Consider the following 20830-nt stretch of genomic DNA (forward strand, 5'->3'; position numbering starts at 1 on the left):
TGCCGAGGACTGCTAGGGGCGTCGATACAATTTGGGTGATTGTGGACCAGTTGACGAAGAGTGCTCACTTTCTTGCTATTAGTGAGAGCTCTTCCGCTGAGAGGTTGGCAGAGCTGTATGTGAAGGAGGTGGTATCACGGCATGGAGTGCCGATCTCGATCGTCTCAGATCAAGATGTGTGTTTCACTTCTAGGTTCTGGAAGAAATTTCATGAGGAGTACGGTACGAGGCGTCATTTTAGCACCGCATACCACCCACAGACCGACGGGCAGAGGGAGCGGACGATTCACACGCTCAAGGACATGCTTCGGGCATGTGTACTGGACTTCGGAGGGAGTTGGGACACATATTTGCCTTTGGAGGAGTTTTCCTATAACAACAGCCATCATTTGAGCATCGGTATGCCACCCTTTGAGCTGTTGTATGGGAGGAGGTCTCGGACTCCCATTTGCTAGGGTGAGGTCGGTCAACATGTGATGGGTAGTACCGAGATAGTACTTCAAACGACTGATCAGATTCAGCAGGTCGGGCAAAGGTTACTGATGGCTCAGAGTCGTCATAAAAACTACGCAGACAGGCGTCGCTCGGAGCTCGAGTTCCAAGTTGGTGACTTCGTACTCCTGAAGGTATCTCCTTGGAAAGGAGTGATCCGATTCAGGAAGAGAGTCTAGTTGGGGCCTCGGTATATTGGTCCTTTCAGGGTGACTGCCAGGGTGGGCAGGGTAGCGTACCGTTTGGAGCTACCTGCGGAGTTGAGTCAGATTCATGATACCTTCCACGTGTCTCAGTTGAGGAAGTGTATCGCCGATGAGTCGTGGTTCCATTAGAGCACATTCAGGTGGATGCGAGCCTGAAATATGTTGAGAGGCCGGTCGCGATTCGGGATAGAAGGATCAAGACTTTGAGAAACAAGGAGGTGCCATTGGTTCAGGTCTAGTGGCAACATCGGAAGGGTTCCGAGATGACCTGGGAGCCGGAGTTAGAGATGCGCGAGTAGTATCCAGAGTTATTTGTGGAAAGAGACTTCGAGGGCGAAGTCTGATTCTAGTGGGGGAGAATTGTAATATCCGGATTTCCAGGTACATTATTTATTCATTTATTTTGGAGATTTTGGAGAGACTCAGCAAGTTGATGCTTAGACTCGACGAGTAGAGTCGCGAATTCCATCCGGGTTAATGACCGGACTCGGCGAGTCGACTAGTGGACTCGGTGAGTCCGCGTTGTTTAATGAAACCCTAATCCCCAGGGTTTGAGGCATATTTAAAGGGGCTTATAGCCACCATTTGCGGCTACTAGACCACTGAGTGAAACCCTAGCGATCTAGAGTGTTTGTGAGGAAGAAGAGGCCATTTTTGATCCTTATGTGGGTGTTTTTGCAAGAAGAAGGTGACCAAGGCAAGAGGGAACTGAAGAGAGTGCTATTTTGTGGATTTCAGATCCTAAGGACTTCATTCTGAGGTATATATTCGTGGCTTCATCAGTTTTGGGTGTTAATCCTTGAGAGTTAGGGTTTCTAGCCCATTTAGAGTATGAATGAAACATCCCAAAAATACGACCCGAAAATTTCATTTTTAATATAACCAAAATTCATAAAACTGAGTATCACATAATAAAACCATACGCTGCGTATCTCAAACCATACTAAAATACTGTGAGAAAGCTGTGTCACAATTGTTATCAAAACATAACTAAGTAAATTAAATCAACTCCCAGGACAAAAACTGAAGCTGTGGTGTGTGCGATGCCATCATCCCGACCTCTTCCCTTTGCTTGCGGAAGTACCTGAAACCAAAAACTGAAACCGTAAGCACGAAGTTTAGTGAGCTCCCCCAAACTACCACATACTATACAATAACAAATAAAGCACATACTGGGCCTTGCCCACTGCATCAGACCGAAGTCTGGAACTAGCTGCATCGGACCGAAGTCCGGAACTGACTGGGACCTTGTCCCCTGCATCGGACCGGAGTCCGGAACTAACTGCATCGGACCGAAGTCCGGAACTGACTGCATCGAACCGAAGTCCGGAACTAACTGCATCGGACCGAAGTCCGGAACTAACTGGGACCTTGTCCCCTGCATCGGACCGGAGTCCGGAACTAACTGCATCGGACCGAAGTCCGGGTCTGACTGAACATAGCATATCATAAAACACGTATTTGCTAACATAACACATATACTGCATCGAACCGAAGTCCGGAACACATAACACAAAACATGCTTGAATCACAAAGACATCAAACACTCTAACTACTGCATCGGACTAAAATCCTGAACTTGGCGGTCATCTCCTCATCTCTTCATCTCCTCATCGGCTGCATACTAGAAGCTATCAGTTGCTGCTCCGGTATCTCCCCGGCTACAATTCCATAAACACACTCAATCAAATACTAATCACTGCATTGGGGTAAAATGACTCTTTTACCCCTGGTCAAAGTCAACTCTCCCGGTCAAAGTCAACCTACAGTTGACCTGACTCGCCGAGTTGCGCCGCCAACTCGCCGAGTCTCTATTCTCATTCCTCAACCCTACTCGTGGCTACTCGTCGAGTATGGCATCAACTCGACGAGTTCCCTTTTGATTCAAAAACTTAGGCAATCTTCATCCGACTCGCAGAGTCGTATGAACAACTCGACGAGTTGTTCTTCGAGCTAAGAAGATTGACTTGGACTCGCCGAGTTGTATGGACAACTCGTCGAGTTCCTCCATTACTGAGTCTGACCTCCAACTCACTGAGTCCACTCTACTACTCACTGGTCCCCACTCGGCATCACTCAAAAGGGGAAAATTGGGGACTCGCGACTCGACTCGCCGAGTCGCTTGCATGCAGCCACTCTAGACTCGATTCTGCTTGAATCCAGCGTATAAAACCTATAGATCTGGGCTCCCTTAGCTCGATTAGCACGTAAAGATTCTATCTTTACGTGCCCATAAGCATCCATGAAGATAATAAGGCTCAAAAAGCATAATAAAGGCTAGATCTAGGGTTCTCATGCAAAGCATCTTCAAAAAGGCAATAGATCCGGGCTCTACAACTCCTAAATGAACAGATCTAGGGATATCTCGACCTATTAAGGCATCCCTAAAACTATAAGGTTTGGAAAATACATCAAACTAGCCCTAGAAGTGTTCTAATGGAGGTTTAAAGCATAAAACAGAAGGAATCCGAGAATACCTCAATGCACTCTGATTTTGACCTTGGATCTTTGCTCTACACCTCTTCTCTTTGGACCTTTCTTCTTTTTCTTCTTCAAGCCTTCAAGAAATCACACAAAAACACTTAATCAATCAAGGGATGGTTAAGGGTTTCTCACAGGCTCTCTGAGGGTGGGGGAGGCGAGTTTGGGGCACATAAAATTGCTTAAATAGTGAGCAACCCGGGGATTTAGGGTTTCTTCCTGGCAGGCAAACTCGCCGAGTCCCGAATATGGACTCGCCGAGTCGCCGACTTACACGTGCTCGAAATCCCGTCTCTACTCGACGGGTCGTTACAATGAATGATGGTGCAATTGGTCCCTTCTTGTGTTGAGGGTTCGGATCTAGATCCAAAGAGGTCCAGAGACCTAAGCCCCTTGATCTTTATGGGGTGACATTGGGTAATATGAGCTTAGGGTGTCATATTGAGGCCATTTCTTCAAATAGAGCCATTGGGTCTTTGCATGGGCATCAAGATCCAAACTTTACGTGTTTATATTGCTTAAAGAGGCCAAATCTATGAGTTAGAGGAACGGATGTGACCTCAGGAGGTCATTTGAGTTTGAGCATGGCATGAACTCGTCAAGTACCAAGAGCAGACTCGACGAGTAGGGTTAGGGTTTCCCCATAGTTCACTCAATGAGTACTTTCCGAGTTGGGGGAATGACTCAGTGAGTCAGAGGGGATTAGAGGACTGGAGTTCAAGGCGGAACTCGCCGAGTCCACTAGTCGACTCGGCGAGTTGAGTCGGGGTGGCCCTGCGATTCATGCCAGGTGTAACCCGTCGAGCAGGGGAAAGACTCGACGTGTCATGCGAGTCTGGGGGGTCTTTGGACACGCGTAGACTCGCCGAGTCGCCCAAGTTCAATCGGCGAGTCGGGTCAATGTTTGACCGTTGACTTTGTTGACGTTGAGGGTTTGGTCAACAATGGGGCCTTTGTGTCAAGTGAGGGGTAAGATGGTCTTTTACCCTTATAAGGGTGCCAAGAGAGGATTGAGTTTAGTCTCGAGAGTTATATTTATGAGAGTATTTACTTTATGTGATTAGGCGGAGGCTAGATCATATTTCTACCGAGTCAGAGATTTACCGAGACAGCTGAGGTGAGTCTTCTCACTATACTTTACCTAGAGTGGTAACAAAGTTATGTGCTAGTGTACTATTGAGTTATGTGCCAGTGTATATGTATGCTATTTATGTGTTATTGTGATATGTGATATGCATGATTTAGAGTTTCCAGAGATAGGACCAGTGGGTCCATAGAGTTAGGGCTAGACGGCCCACAGAGAGTGGGACTGGAAGGTCCCACTGAGACACACTGACCAGAGGGTCAGCAGAGTTATAGCCTTGAGTGGCTAATATGTGTTAGAGTGGTATTTTGGGGAACTCACTAAGCTTCGTGCTTACAGTGTTTTGTGTTATCTGTCTCAGGTTCCAACGATGATCGCGGGAAGGCGTCGACAAGATCTGTGCACACACTCGCGGAGTTTATTATGATTTGATCTTGGGATTTGTAATGAGACAATGTTGATACAATGTTTTCCTAAAATTGATTATGAATGCATTTGTATGGTTTTAAAAAGCGAAAAATTGTTTTAATTTTACGGTGTTATGGCTTTTATGCTAATTATTCTGTTTTTACTAGGTATGGTCTCTTTCTGTCTCTATTTTTTTTTTGTTAATTGACTAATAGGGATTTTGGTAAACACTTTGATGCTATAAATGAAACATTGGTTGACGAATTCCCAGACACTTTGGTAAACACGCTTCTTCTCAACTATAGAACTTCATCAAGTTATAAAAGCCTAATAAACCTAGGTTTTAATTGTTTTGGAGCCTGTTTCTATTCCATGTTTTTGCAACTAAGTCACTAATTCGTTAAACAAATATCAAATCTTATTAGTGAAGGGTTTGTACTCATAGAAATATATGAGGTTTTGATGGCACGAATTTCACGCAAACATTATTGAAGACACAATGAATGGTAGTTTCATCACACTTTGATGTGAAGTATTACTGTTTGATCATACATTTTTTTTGCATAAACATTTTTATTGTTTGATCCCATGTTTTTTGCATAGTCTTTATTGTCAAATTGAATAAAAATTCACATTGAAAGTTAGTGTTTTCTATAATCTTTTGGAGTGAACTTACTCAACTTTATTGTCAAATTTGAATAAAAATGCACATTGAAAGTCAGATTTTGGTTATCAAGAAAGAAACAGTCTTGTTCATTTAAAAAGAGAAAATAAGTGTGATGAAGCAACAAAAAACTTACAAGATGAGATTAAATTTATCAAAGAAGAAAATATTTTCCTTATTTCCTCTAGAATGTAAGATTGCAACAGCTACAAGAGAGTTGCGAGTGATATTGTAGGTCGTTAACATCAACTATGGCGATATTGAGGGTAAAATATGTTATTTAAAATATATAGGTTTTTGATCTATTATTTATTGATGAGTAGAATGAATATTTTTGTTCTTCAAAATATTTCATTAATGGGTTGTGTTGTTTAGTTGTGTCCTGAAGATCATTGATCTTTATATATGGAAATTTGTAATGTTAGACCTAAACAATAAATGTACTTTTAGGTTTTTGTATGATTTGGCTGAAGTATTGTTTGAATTTATGATTTAAAAGGTAAATTTATATTATAATGGCTGGAAAATTTTATAAAGACAAACAAAGAAGCGAGCATCCTGCTATGACAGGAACAATTTGTACAAAATACATGAATCAAAAATGAATAACAAACATAATAACTAAGGCCTCGTTTGATAGATGTTGATTGAGAAAGTGCTGACTGGGAAATGTCTGTTTGGGTAAGAAATCCTGACAGAGTAAGAAATCATATTGTTTGATTATACATCTGACTAATGAAAAATGACCATTTTACCCTCTTGCTGTATATAACGATGGATGAAGTTGTTGAATAATTATAAAAACATACATATTGTCATATAAAATGTAAATTACACACAAGTTATTTAAAAATCCAAATAAAAATTGTCATAAAAAATGTTAATTAAACATAAATCATTTAATATCCAAATAAAAACATAATGAAATTTAAATAACATAATAATTTAATGTAAAGTAGGTGAAAGTAGTTGATTTGCAATTTGATCACACAAAACACACATATATTGAATGGCTTCTAAACCCCATTTTATGCCTTGTATGTTTTCTCTATCAATTCCCCCACCTTGGATGTCAGGAGTAACCATAGTGTTCTCCTCAAAATTTGTAAACAAGTCATCTTCTATATTGTATTTCCTTATTAAATTATGGACTGCGACAGAAGCAATGACTATGTCTCTTTGAATTGTAAAAGGATAAGGAATCATTTGTTTTAAGATTAGGAATCTCGCCTTCAATACACCATAAGCACGCTCAATAACATTTTTAAGTTGTGCATGAGCATAATTGAACCTTTCTTCTCTAGTTAAAGGTCTGCCTCTTCGAAAATCGACTAACCAATACCTAGTATTGCGGTATGAAGCCATAAACCCACGAGTGTTTGTATATGCGGCATCACAAAGGTAATATTTATATGCAAATGAGTCTGACACATATTATATAAAGAAGATAGATAATAAAAGTTATATAAAGATTACAAACCTGGTGGGGGAAATGGAAATCCAGAAGTCGAATTGAATGCAACTTCTTTCAAAACTCTTGAATCATGTGTTATACCCTCCCATCCAGCCCAAACAAAGGTGAGTATCACTTTAAAATCACAAATTCCTGTTACATTTTGAAAACATTCTCCTTTTCCTCTTACCCTATAATGAGTTTGTTGATTAACGGGTACAAAAGAAAATATAACGAGTTTGTTTCTCCGAAAAAAATCTCTTTTAACCATTTATGTCGTCCCGGGTTATGTCTTGTTGGATTAGGAGTTGTTGGTGCTATAATTTCTTTTGCAAAGCACATCATTGCAGTTAGGACCTCGTGAAAACATTGATGAATTGTTTGTGTGGAGTGATGAAATCTTCTCTTAACCGCGAGAAAACGTTCATTATGTCTTATAACGTTTAACAAAATAGTCATCTTCTCTTCAATGCTTATTGTCCTACTAGCCATCACTCACGACTCACAACTAGTATGCGAAATTCGTAACCAAACTTTCCTAACATCGACACTTTAACCAAATAGCAAAAGAGCAGTCTTGTGTCTTTCATCTTCTTATCCCCATTCTATTTTGTTCAATTTCTCCATACATGCATCAACATCCTTATCCATTTCACTTTTTTCAATTCTTTCATTTTTTCCACTAACGACCTTACAAGCTTGACAATCTCCTCCTCAACTTCTAATGCCCTTGCATCTCTTTTTTTCCACCAACTCTTTTGTTTCCACCAACTTCCCTATTTTTTGAACGCCTTGAAGATTCTTCACTTGCACCTACATGTTGTGTTGAGGTTTTCATTGGAACACCATCATCTAAATCATGGGCACCAAACTCTTCTACATGACGAAGGAGTGTAGAAGATGGCTCCCAACTTTGAAAGTCGGTTGAGGTCGAGCCTTCAAATAGTTGGGTGCAAAGATCAGGGAACAACAGGGGTTTAGTTTTCAATGACAATACGAACTTGTTCAACTATTTATAATTTTTATAAATATTAGTATTTTGTTATAAAAATAATCATACTAGTATTTGTTATAAAAAGTATTACCTTTCCCTCTTCCTTCCAGCATTCATCGGTCAGATTAAATTTATTTTTTTTGTAGGATCAGATATATTGCCGGTTTTGTTTTTCAGTTTCGCCCAAGCAACATATTTTGATTTGTAGTAGTCAAAGTGGTTTCTCATTTGCTTCTGATCAACCTCTTTACCGTGTTCGTTTATCAATTTTTTGCGTATTGTCTTCCATGAACTTGCCTTAAGCCCAGAACCCTCGCGATCATTAGTGGTTAGTTCATGGATACATACATCAAGGAACGTTTTGTCCTCACTCTCGATCCAAACCAACATCCTAAAACATTAATATTTAAAGTAATTTATCATAGCTTTTATCAAGATCAAGAACAACTTTAAACACAAAACAATTTTCAACCAATGAAGTCAACATCATCCTAAATAATAGTAGCACAATTAAAGTCAAAAAAAATTATTATTTAATAACATATACACAAACAATTTCAGATTTCATAAAACATCAATATTCAAGTAATTCAAATAATGACAAAGGTATAAACCAAGATCCTAAACATATACCTAAACAATTTCATAACATTTGGATTTTGATTTCGATTTCATTATACAACAAACATAATTTCTGATTTTATAGCTTATAAACAAAAAAGAACTTCAAATTTCATATCTTGTACACAAAGAACTTCAAAATTCAGTTCTTATACACAAAGAACTACAAGCAAAAAAAAACAACTTCCAATTCACGTTCAATTTAAAAATTCATAGTATTAGAACAAAGAACTTCAAATTTCAGTTCTTATACACAAAGAACAAAAAAAAAGAACAAAAAAAACTTCCAATTCACATACAATTTCAGAATTCATAATATTAGAACAAAGAACTTCAAATTTCAGTTCTTATACACAAAGAAATAAAAAAAAATTAAAAAAAAAACACACACCTTCCAATCCACATACATTTTCAGAATTCATAATATTCTAACAAAAAAGTATTTTGATTTCATATCTTATACACCAAGAACTTCAAATTTCATAACACCAAAGGATAAATGGTATCTGATTTTGAAAATTATTAACAGAAAAGTAGAAGAATAGCTTACCTGTTTGATAAATTTCTATTCGAAGAGATGACGTTGACCGATGGAAGAGAACTTTGTTTGGCGGAGGTCTGACCAGCGAGATGGCGGAGGATCCCGACGACCTTTGTTTGGCGTTTGATGTAGAGTTGTTAATGAGGCGACCACTGTTTGGGTATAGCGGTTGTGCTTTTAGGTCACTGGGGAAGGGAACGAACGATGGAAGAAAGAATAAAGAAGGAGGGGTAGGATTGTCTAATTTTCAATCATTGATGGGTAAGCAACTGAGGGAGAAAGAAACTTGGGCCAACAATCTTATCGAGAAAGCACAAATCAAGCACTTAGGGTCTGACCGAGTCAGCCCAACTCGCTGACTCGACCCAGTCAGACATCTATCAAACACACCCTAAAAGTATTAGATATGAAGCAATTATTAAGAATGTCACCAAAGTGAAAGGAAAAGTAGTACAAAAGAGCTATTATCGCAACAAACTTTAAAGACAACACCTAAAATAGCATCCAACTTGTATATTCTAGAAGAATTAATCTAAGACATCAGAGTGAAACAGCAACCCAACTATACTTTGCTTCTTCGAAAATGTCACACCAAAAATTTATAGGAACCAAATTTGAATTAGCACATGAACAACTTTTTACTTTTAAAAAAAAACATCAGATCAATGTTTGATTGTGTAATAGTGATGTTAAACAGCACAAATTGAGACCTTGGTCAGGGTTGAACTTTTTCACATCGATTAGAAATAGGAAAACAAGTCAACCACAGTTTATATCGGGAACAATCTCGAAGGTAAAAAACAAAGAGAAGCAAAAGTAAAATACTTGAAAAGCATCATAGTAGCATGAACATCTGATATAAGCAATGAAGCAGGAACATCGAAATTGAAGTGTATTTTAGTCTAAAACTTAAAAACTAAAAAAAAATCAATAATTGTTTATTTGAGAGTTTGTAGTTCTTTTGATTTATTAATTTTGGAAAGTTTACATTTCATTCTCCTAACTTTACATGTCGTGGTTTGACTTTATCTATGTAAATGATTTACCTAACAGGCTAACATCGTTGTTTTTCTCTTCAAATCCAATGTTTGTTATTGGCAGTTTAATGTATACCTTTCACAACGACATGTTTTATTGTCCTTCTAAGATTAATTAACAAATAAGACTCTATACAACATTTTCTAAACATACATATTTTTTGTCAATTAAATAAGTAAATTACATGAAAGGTCCCTATGGGTTGCAATATTATTTATACTTGCTCAATATTTTTTTAACTAAGAACAACACAATGGTGTGGTTTTATTTTGGGTTAGTCATGCCGAACCAAAAATGTCTTTATTTCCCTTTTACATCTTCTTTTTATACTTATTATTTATTTGTTTAGTGTAATTTTAAAACTTAAATTTGGTCGATATCTTAACCTAACCCCTATATATTATACGAAGTGGTTCTCTCTTTATCACCATCTCATGTCACTGCCGCTCATCGTATTGTGAGATTATGAACCTAGCAATAAACTATATGTGATAGGGAACTATATAATGTAAAACAGTCTCTCAAAAGGCAGAAAGGAGCTATATTCCGAGAGGAACTAACTAGCAACGCTGCATCGCACGGGTATCCCACAAGTATATATCATGGTGAGGCTATTGCAATTGAAGGTGGGTCACTTGACCCACCTAAAAAAATTGTGTTACAAGTAATTAATAAAAAGGTAAATTACATGAATGGTCCCTATGGTTTGGGTAATTTACGTACTTGGTCCCTAACTTATTTTTTTTAGCTCAGACCTTCCCTATAGTTTGATTTTGCTTCGCGTTTAGTCCCTTACCAGACTTGAAATGACTGTATTACCCTTACCTATTTCTTTTCTAATTATTTATTTTTGTATATCATTATTTATAGTTCTTTTTTGATTTATTAATTTATGTATATATATTACAACTACCCATTTCAACTAGGGAAGTTTCCAAACTCAAATTCGAAATGAGATCTTCCATCTTGATTAGCATGGTAGGTAGGCATGAAAGATGAGGCAAAGAATGTTCCCCAGTGACAAGAGTGGCGACATACGAGGATCTAACCTCGACCAACGAGAGCGTAGCTGCTCGACCTCAGACATAGGGATTCTCGGACCGGAACAATGGGATTCGCTCGACCGAAGGGAACGATGCGTAGCGCCATAGGGAGAACCTAGCGTAGCAGAGCCAGTCGCGACCAAGTAGGTAGCTCTACGCCAATGGGCCCACCCACTCAACCCCAATTCATTACCTCAACCATCACCATCGTCTTCTCCGTCCAACAAGGCCGCCATGTACCTTGCCGGAAAAACCCAAATGTTAACTTCAACCCTCCATTTCAACAGGAAAAAACCCGTAAAATTAAAATCCTGATTTCTACCAATTCACTAAAGTTTCAATATTCAAATCAAAACCCAATAATGAAATTTGGAATTCTTGAATCATCCATTAGAAAAATTATTGAAACCCAATATTTGAACTAAAGTTCTAACAAACGCAACCACCATTTCCCTAACTGAAGAGCTCGAAGAGGGAGAGGGGGAACGCCCCCTTTTGAGCCTACCTGGTCTGATCCTCTTCTCCGACCACCCAATCATTGGAGACTTCATGGGTCGAGTTTTTCTGGTGAGAAGAGGACGAAGACAGAGAGGGGGAACGCCGAAGATGGAAGAGACAACCACTTAACCGAAATTAGGCCCAACCATCGAATCAAATCCATTTTCCAGCTTCACCCTTTCCAATCTATCAAAATTAGGCCTAACCTAAAGTTCAGATGAAATCAAAATCTTTTCCAATCGAGATGCAGAATCAAATCCATTGAATCATCAGATGAAATCAAACCTAATGGGCAGAGCTTGAAGTCTAGCTTACCCTCCGACACACCCTCTTCTTCTGGTCCTTCACCTCCGGCGAACCACCACCGCCCTCTTCATCTTCATCGCTGATCTTAGAAAATAGGAATGAAATGCTTGTAGCTTTTCAGCGAGAAAAGATGAGGCATCGATGAAGATTTCAGGAAAATAAAAAGAGATCTGATAAGGTGGGGTGTGTAATGGGCGGCAGAATGGCAGTGGTGATGGACTCCGGTAGAATGGCGGTGGATCTCAGGTAATTCTATATCAACAAGTGTCGGTGATTCAAGTGGTGGGTGATAGTCGAAGAGGAGAGTTGAAGTCTTGAAAAAGAAGAATGGGCTGAAGGAGATCGTAACCTTGCTTAGGTTTTAGGAAAATGTTTTATTTATTTATTTATTTTAATTTATTAATATATAAATCAAAAACTTAATTATAAAAGAAATATATAAATCATAAAATTAATTAGGGAAAAATTAATAAGAGCACGATAGTCCTTTTAAGTCATATGGGGACCAAAAATGCAACCAAAATACATTTTAGGACCGTCGTCCGAGTTAAGAAAAATATTTAGGGATTAAATGCACAGATTACCACAAATCATAGGGACCATCCATGTAATTTACTCTTAATAAAAAAAATAGAACCTATCTTGAAATTTGTAAATGACCCACCTTAATTTATTTTTCATGACCTTTAGCCCATCTTTTGTATTTCAAATGGTCTAATTTAGTTTATTTCAAATATTGTCCACCAAAAATTAACCCAATACCTTTTAAAACTAAATAAGAAAAAAAAATACAAACTGAATGTGAATTGTCCGTTCGTTTCTAGCAAATACGCATGACACAATCACACAAATACTAAGGAACGGCCAAAGACAACGTCACTCCTATTGACCACTCTTATTGATCACTCGATCAAGCCGTATGTTCGCCTCCCTCCGGCTGTCGACAACCTCACATTTACATTAATCCTGGCCCACAGTCCACATTGCTTTCTTCTTCACATCGAGTTTTAACTGTAAAGGTTCTCAATTGTGAACTTGTGATTGATAATGATGACTTTCTATAGTTTTACACTTTTTATAATCTTCTTCATAGTTACGAATAAATATAATGAAATCAAATGTTCAAGACATAATCAACTTAATATGTAATCTCTAATCTTGGCCCCAATGATAAGAACATCTATGACTTCTTAACAATAGGTTTTGTGCGTTAAGTTTCATCACTTCATGTGGTATGTTTTAATATAGATTGTCTTTGATTCAATCAATCGTGAAATTCATATAGTTTTATTTGATTGTTTTTGTTTCCCAACTTAGTGGATATTTTAGTGACATATATTGAAAAAATATTTTAGATAGTATTATTAATGATATGATTATGGACATATATCAAACTTTTCAGATACAATTGTAATATCTTTAAAAAAATTGCTTATATAAATCCACACATTCTAGTATTTTTTGAGGTGGGTTTTGCATAAAATGGCTTATAATCAACATTCTATTGTCTGCATAAAAATAAATTAAAACAAAAATGATTAAAAAAAAAAAAAAAAAAAGTTAAATAAAAAAACAAAACAAGTAGTTAGATTCGTAAACCTGCTTAAAAACCGAAAGGTGGCGGTGCCATTTTCTCGGGGCTTCCACCCCTCATTTAACTCTACTAAAATATGTGTATTCTGTCTCCCTCATCCACACATACAAACACACAGCGACTATGTAGCCTGCTTTAGAGAGAGAAAGTGAAGCAAAAAAGCAGCAATCTTCACGAGCTCCTTTCTTCTTCTCTCTCTATATCTATCCACCTGTATCTATATATTGCCATTAATTTATTAAGGTATCATATGTCACTGCTATTATTGTTGTTATTATTATCGTGAATTATCGTCATCACCACCTATATTTCAGCCATCCCTATTATTCTATTAAAACCCTAATTTTTGTTGGGTGTTTGTGGTTGTGCACGTAAAAGCTTCACGGGTTTTGAGCTCACTTTCGGTATTCTATCCCTATCCCCATCCCTATCTCTATCTCTTTCACTATCACTATTCCCCAACCAAAATCAAACAGCTTTCTCCCCAATCCCTGTGATCGCTGTTTTGCCACGTTTGATTTTGATGAATTCGACCAAGAATTGAAAATCGATTGGATTTTTCCCCCCTGTTTACGTGGATGGTTGTAATGCGAGCTGGTGATTTGAGAGGTTTTGAAGTCTCGAACAGGTTTGCTTTATTAGGGTTATAATTATCAGTGAAGAATCAAATGGATCGATCTGCGCTTACAGTGGGTCCGGGTATGGATTTGCCTATCATGCACGATAGCGATCGCTACGAGTTAGTGAGAGACATTGGTTCTGGTAATTTTGGGGTGGCGAGGTTGATGAGGGATAAACATACTAACGAGCTTGTTGCTGTCAAATACATCGAGAGAGGTGAGAAGGTCAGTGTTAAAAATTAAGTATCAATCCTCCATAGATTCTCGCACTTCTGTTCTTCTGTTCTTTTGATTTAGCGAATAGTTTGAAATCGAAGCTTGTGATTTGAAGCTGAAACAGGGGTAAAACGTAGTAATTGATATAAACAGAACTTATTGAAAGTTCTAACTCTTGTGTTCAACAGATTGACGAAAATGTACAGAGGGAAATCATTAACCACAGATCACTAAGGCATCCCAATATCGTTAGATTCAAAGAGGTTTGTAATTCGTCATCTTCTATTACTATAATAACATCTTAAACTACTACTAATCGAGTAATTTCTTAATTATGAGGTTAATTTCACTTCATCTACAGGTGATTTTAACACCAACACATCTTGCGATTGTTATGGAATATGCATCTGGAGGAGAACTGTTTGAACGTATCTGCAATGCTGGAAGGTTCCCAGAAGATGAGGTTTGTTCAATACTTCAGTTGTTCTTGAATCTTATTGCATTGACTTCAAATTCTAGTGTTGACTTTTTTACTTATCATATCTTTGTTAGGCACGTTTCTTCTTCCAGCAACTGATTTCAGGAGTCAGCTACTGTCATAATATGGTATTTAACAACTTTCGTATATGTGTATATATAATTATATAAACGTATTTTTATTAATTACTTATATAATTTAATGATTTTATAAAAATCTAGCAAGTATGTCATCGCGATTTGAAACTAGAGAACACACTTCTAGATGGAAGCCCAGCTCCTCGTTTAAAGATTTGTGATTTTGGGTACTCCAAGGTATGATCTTTTTATTTTTTTTTTTGTGTTTCTTGATTTTCTTGATTATTGGGTTTTATAAAAATTCAGTCTTTTTATATATTTTTTTATTTTTTTATTTTTCATCAGTCATCTGTGTTACACTCACAACCAAAATCCACCGTTGGGACACCTGCATATATTGCTCCAGAAGTCTTGCTTAAAAAAGAATATGATGGCAAGGTAAATGTAAACCACAAATTTAATTATATTATTATTATAATTAAAAATATTTAAAAAAAAAACAAAGAAAAAGAAAAATTAAACATTTTCTTGATTAATTCAGATCGCAGATGTGTGGTCATGTGGTGTAACATTATATGTTATGCTTGTTGGAGCTTATCCTTTTGAAGACCCTGATGAACCCAAGAATTTCCGCAAAACTATACAGGTAATTAATTTTAATTAATTAATTAATCATAAATCATAAATATGTAATATAATCTCCTATGTAAAATGACCATTTTACCCTTGCTCACATATGCAGAGAATTCTCAATGTCCAATACTCGATTCCATCTTACGTTCATATATCTGCTGAGTGTCGCCATTTAATCTCAAGAATCTTTGTTGCTGATCCTGCTAAAGTAAGTACTATATTATTAATTATTATACAACATTATAATTCCATTTTCTTGGTTTTTATTTATAGGGTTAATCTCATAAAAGGCCTTATATTTTATGTTTTTTCCGGATTAAACCTTATCTTTATTTTTTCCCTGAAAAAGACCTTATATTTTTTATTTTTCTCGTGGGTTAATCTAAAGAAGACCTTATAATTTGTATTTTTCCGGATTAAACCTCAAATTTATTTTCTTCCTGAAATACTTGTATTTTTTTTTTTCATTTTTTCCGAAAAAACGCTCAACTTTGTTTTTCTTTTTTCCGAAAAAAAAAAACCTTCAACCTTCTAAATGCTTCCAAATAAACCCTCAACTTTTGTAGTTTTTCTCGAAAAAACCCTCACATTTTACAAATTGTTCTGGCAAAAAATGACTAAAAGGACCCGATCGGAAAAAATGGAAAAATACAAGGTTTTTTTCAAGCACAAAATAAATTTAAGGTTTAATCCGAAAAAACACAAAATATAAGGAGTTTTTTTAGATTAACCTTTTTTTCAATCTAACCCTTTTAATCGTTTTTTTCCAAAAAAAAGTTGTAAGATGTGAGCGTTTTTTCATAAAAAACTAAAAAAGTTGATGGTTTATTAAAAAACAATCAGAAAGGTTGAGGGTTTTTTTCGAAAAAAAAAAATACAAGGTCTTTTTCAGAAAAAAAAAAAAAACTAAGGTTTAATCCGGTAAAAACATAAAATATAAGCCCTTTTATTTATTATAAAAAAATGATTGGATTTTTTTTTAATAAAACAGCGGATAACAATGGATGAAATAAGAAACCACGAATGGTTTTTGAAGAACTTACCATCCGAATTGACGAAAGAAAATGCAATGGACCAATTTGGTGGGCCCGATGAACCGAGTCAAAGTGTCGATGAAATAATGCAAATAATTGCAGAAGCTACAATTCCTCCAATTGGAGCTAATAATTTGAATCAATATCTTACTGGGAGTTTGGATATTGATGATGACATGGACGAGGATTTGGAGAGTGATCCGGATTTGGATATTGATAGTAGTGGGGAGATAGTTTATGCAATGTGAGTTTTATTGTTTTTTCAAAAAAAAAAAAAAATGTTGTTGTATGTTGTTATAAATCGGTGTTATTGTTACTGTATAATGGATGATGGATAATGGATCCCCCTTTATTTTTCTTACTTTTTTTGGGGGATGTTAAATGTTATTACTTATTACTTATTAATAAATAGGGTGTAACTTGTAAAGTGTAACCTTGTTATGTATCATATCAATGGAGTGTTTTGTTGATAAGCTTTTCACCCTAATCAATGTGCATCAAAATATCATTTTAAGTATCGAGGATGAGTTTAATGAAAAACGTGGTCCATGAAACATATAATATGACCCGGATCCTTCGTATCATAGGGTGTAAAAGTTTGTTTGGCTCGAGGAGAGAATTGTTAATGAATGTAATGGTAATTTTGATATAGAAATGGGTGTTGATATGGACACTCTAATCTAGTCTAATACACTCTAATCTATATAGGTTGTTATGTTACCTAATATTTTACTAACTTTTACTATTTATTATCTTATTATTATATAATCATTTTATTAACTTTATTTATTTTTCAATTATTTGGCACAAACTTTTAAAATTCATGGTAACTTGATCAAGTTATTGAATTATATATATATATATATATATATATATATATATATATATATATATATATATATATATATATATATATATATATATTTTGAAATTGGAATCGAAGCAATATGTCTTCGTACTTTGACGTAAATGAGATTGGTTCCAATCACAGACCAATTAATTTTATTAACTTTATTTTTCAATTATTAATTATTTCTTACAATTAACAATTTCTATTAATCTTATTATTATTTAAATAATAGTTTATAAATAAATAGTAACAAATATGACTTTTCTTTTTCTATGTACGTCGTATTTTTTACAGTAACATGTTTTAGTTTTTAACTTATTATTGTGATTTACATATGTTAATACAACTATTTTTAAAAAAAAATTGGACCATTTATTCATACGTTTATAAGATAAATAAGATAATAACGATATAAATTTCAAAAAAAAAATACTCTAAACAAATCCTCACCAATCTTTTTTTTCTTTTAAATTTCAAATATTACATAGCAAAATTTTGATACAAAAACAAGCAACAACTAATCACTTATAGTCATAAAAGATCTTTCAGTAGGTTTCAGATGCTTATAAAATTCTAGCCGTGACTTATACATAGTTTGTCATTCGGTTGCTGACGGGGCTTTGTTGCGGATCCACAATGCCGCAATGGGAGGCATTGGGTACTCTCCTTCCAATTGTACCATCCATAATGATTGGTGTACACAAGTGCAAACGTAAGGACCCGATTATTTTGAAACTCTCTAGGACCTCTCCAAAGAGGGAAAAAAGTTACGGGGCCTTCAGTGGTCAAAAAATAAACGATCACACCAAACATGTTGGCTATCAAGATGCCTGTCTCAGGCATAAGCATCCAATGTTCTGTTTCCACACCATCTAAATCAGTTTCCACACCATCTAACATTTCGTATCCCTCTTCCATATCTATCTCGCCGGATTGTAGACCTCATTGGCCACCATGTTGCCGCCACAATATATGGCACGTTCCTGTCACTATCTTGACGGAGCATTGCAGCAACCAACTCGCCGTCTCGCCGGATTTTCGATCTTGTTGGCCACCATGTCGCCGCCGCAAAATGTGGCCCTCTCTCTCTCTCTCTCTCTCTCTCTCTCTCTCTCTCTCTCTCTCTCTATGGAGCACTGCCACCACCAACTTACCTCCGTTTTTTTTTCCGTCGGAGAACTGCCACCACCAACTCGAATGGCAACATCTGGCGAACGACCCCGACGAACAACATATAAATGAAGATACGAAGTTGGAAAGAAAGAACTTACCGTTTTCCGGCGAACAACGACTCCGTCGACTATTTTCCGGCAAACATGTTTTCTTTTCCGGCAGCTTGTATAAACTTTATTGATTTTGTATTAAGTTTACTGTATTAAACTTCTATTAAGTTTACTGATTAAGTAAACAAACTTATAGTCATTGTAAATTTAATTAGTTACTGTTTTTTGTGTTTTAACTTTGGAAAATAAAAAATTAAGCATGGGAAAGTGGAGATTCCTTCGTAATAACATTTAATAGAAAAACTATATAAAAAAAAGTAGAAAATTCATAAATGGATTTCATGACCCGATAAAGTTTGTTTCTTAATATTCATGGTTTAAGGCGTGGAAAATAAAAATTAAGCATGGGAAAGTGAGTAATTTTCTTGGAAATAGTTCTGGAATATAATAGTAGACTGGAGTGTTTAGAGAGTGGAGTGTAAAAATAATATGCCTATAAAAATCCTTAATAAATTGCACTACAGAATATTTAGAATGTTATGAATTTTAGTAATTTTGAGATAAAAAATCCTTAATTAATTGATCATCCGTTGTTGCGTTTGTTTTTAGATTCAATTTAAGAAGGCTAAAGGTGGAACATTGTCTGGTCTCAATGGACGTCAAAGTAGTACAAGGTCTCAATGGACCTTCCGAGTTAAAAAAATAAATTAGAAACCAAAGATGCAAATTACCCCAAACCATGAGAACCATTCGTATAATTTACTCCTTTTTTATGAAACACAAAATGATAGGTCCAATCAGCAGGAAAAGATTATTAATTATATCAACTATACAACTATTGGATTTTGACAAAACTCATTAAAACCACTAATGATTTATACATCTTAGTCTCATCTTTACCCTATTCTCGGGTCTAACTAGGCCTGATCTTTTCCAAAATATACCTTCAAATTGCTACACCTCTTGGAAAGTTGGATGTCAAGATTCAAAATTAACGTGTTGAAAAATTTATATACTTGTTAAATTACAAAATACGGTGTTACAAAACAGATTACATGCAAACAATATGTTTGAAAACAATTTTAAAGCCACTGAAATAATTTTAGATTAAAGTTTTAAAATTATTCCTTTTAAATAAAATTTAGTTGGCAATTTAATTTGTTTCGGACAAAAAATAAATCATGTCAAACATATTCATCACACAATTTATAATAACAACGAAAAAAATGTGTTGCCCGAGCACAATCCTGAAGAATTATTTCTTGAGTCATCAAGAAATAAATTACACACAAAAAATCAATTTAATTATTCACACTATTAAAATATATTAAAAAAGACTCAAAAAGAAAAAATTGCTCATGAAAAAGTCATTGACTGTTTTCCACCCCACATGAGAGGAAAGAGGCCAGAATGGGTCGTGGATTGAAAAGAAACAAGTGCATATCCTGACTAATCCTAACAAGGAAAACACACCAATCCTATTCATAAAATAAATGTGGTGATAACGTTGATTCTTATGTATGTAAAAGTTAATTATGTTAATAATTTGCTAAAAATAAAATCATTTAAATTATCAAAACGATAAAATATTAGATTGTTTTGTTTGTCTATTTCAAAGAACGTCCAATAATATATTCAAGAGCAATAAAAAATTAATTATATAATCTAATGTTCTAAAAGTGGCTCTCACTGTTAGGAATTGAAACAAAAATAGATTACATATCAAAATAGCAATGTAAAATAAAATCCATATTTTAACTTTTGTAATCCCCAAATTCATGGATCCAAATAAAAAAATTATATCAACAATTATAAACACATAGACTATTTAGATTACTATCTCAATAATTACGTGATTGTCAAATCTAGATAATCTTCATAGTAGATCCAAACAAAACAAGAATAAAATATGCTAGATCTCAAATTGACCAACATTATATTGTCTTTTTTTTAATCTTGCCTTAAAGTCAATGATGAGAGATTAAGGGAGAGAGTGGTGGCAGCTAGGGCTCCTTTTAGGAGCTTAAAGGGGTTTAAATTTGTTTTGTGTTTTTTAATGACCACTAAACGGTACTAAAGCACATCCTAGGCTATCTTAGGATCCTTACCTCACCCTGTCATCAGCTGCTGAAAACTCCCTATTAATATCATTTAACCACTTCATGAATATAATTTCATGCAACAAAACTTAAATAATCTTTCGACTAAAAGACTCAACCCTACAACAGGTTTCGAGAGTTGCAAAACCCTGTTTCGATAAGTTTCTTATTTCAGGA

The 20830-nt window shown here is 35.6% G+C and overlaps 2 protein-coding genes and 1 long non-coding RNA gene across 4 annotated transcripts; 1 reads left to right on the plus strand and 2 right to left on the minus strand.

Annotated features, from left to right (window-relative positions):
* Positions 1–6280: 6280 nt before the first annotated feature.
* On the minus strand, positions 6281–7059 carry LOC145064482 (uncharacterized). The gene is made up of 2 exons (XM_079011925.1): positions 6816–7059; positions 6281–6759 (listed from the first exon to the last, which is right to left on the minus strand). The coding sequence occupies exons 1-2, from the start codon at positions 7057–7059 to the stop codon at positions 6281–6283; spliced, it is 723 nt and encodes a 240-aa protein (XP_078868051.1).
* A 4326-nt stretch (positions 7060–11385) lies between these two features.
* On the minus strand, positions 11386–12167 carry LOC145063643 (uncharacterized). The gene is made up of 2 exons (XR_013688029.1): positions 11809–12167; positions 11386–11729 (listed from the first exon to the last, which is right to left on the minus strand). It is a non-coding gene; the product is annotated as an uncharacterized LOC145063643 (long non-coding RNA).
* A 1365-nt stretch (positions 12168–13532) lies between these two features.
* On the plus strand, positions 13533–16954 carry LOC145063544 (serine/threonine-protein kinase SRK2E). 2 transcript variants are annotated; one of them, XM_079011140.1, is made up of 9 exons: positions 13533–14268; positions 14448–14522; positions 14621–14722; positions 14812–14865; positions 14959–15051; positions 15160–15252; positions 15356–15460; positions 15557–15655; positions 16439–16954. In XM_079011140.1, the coding sequence occupies exons 1-9, from the start codon at positions 14092–14094 to the stop codon at positions 16727–16729; spliced, it is 1089 nt and encodes a 362-aa protein (XP_078867266.1). In that variant the 5' UTR covers positions 13533–14091; the 3' UTR covers positions 16730–16954. The 2 variants fall into 2 exon arrangements, with proteins under 2 accessions (XP_078867266.1, XP_078867267.1); XM_079011141.1 differs by having other exon boundaries at positions 14238–14260.
* The last annotated feature ends 3876 nt before the right edge of the window (positions 16955–20830 follow it).

This window comes from Lactuca serriola, chromosome 7, assembly GCF_051521515.1.
Source record: "Lactuca serriola cultivar US96UC23 chromosome 7, Lser_US96UC23_V15, whole genome shotgun sequence".
In the NCBI taxonomy this organism is placed as follows: domain Eukaryota; kingdom Viridiplantae; phylum Streptophyta; class Magnoliopsida; order Asterales; family Asteraceae; genus Lactuca; species Lactuca serriola.

What these genes read in the sequence shown, in the direction of transcription:
- LOC145064482 (XM_079011925.1), bottom strand. Translation starts at nt 7,059, where the DNA reads ATGGTTAAAAGAGATTTTTTTCGGAGAAACAAACTCGTTATATTTTCT. An exon ending in ATTTCCATTTCCCCCACCAG is followed by an intron (nt 6,760 to 6,815) that starts GTTTGTAATCTT and finishes AATATGTGTCAG; the next exon opens with ACTCATTTGCATATAAATAT.
- LOC145063544 (XM_079011140.1), top strand. Translation starts at nt 14,092, where the DNA reads ATGGATCGATCTGCGCTTACAGTGGGTCCGGGTATGGATTTGCCTATC. An exon ending in ATTTCCGCAAAACTATACAG is followed by an intron (nt 15,461 to 15,556) that starts GTAATTAATTTT and finishes TCACATATGCAG; the next exon opens with AGAATTCTCAATGTCCAATA. An exon ending in TTGTTGCTGATCCTGCTAAA is followed by an intron (nt 15,656 to 16,438) that starts GTAAGTACTATA and finishes TTAATAAAACAG; the next exon opens with CGGATAACAATGGATGAAAT.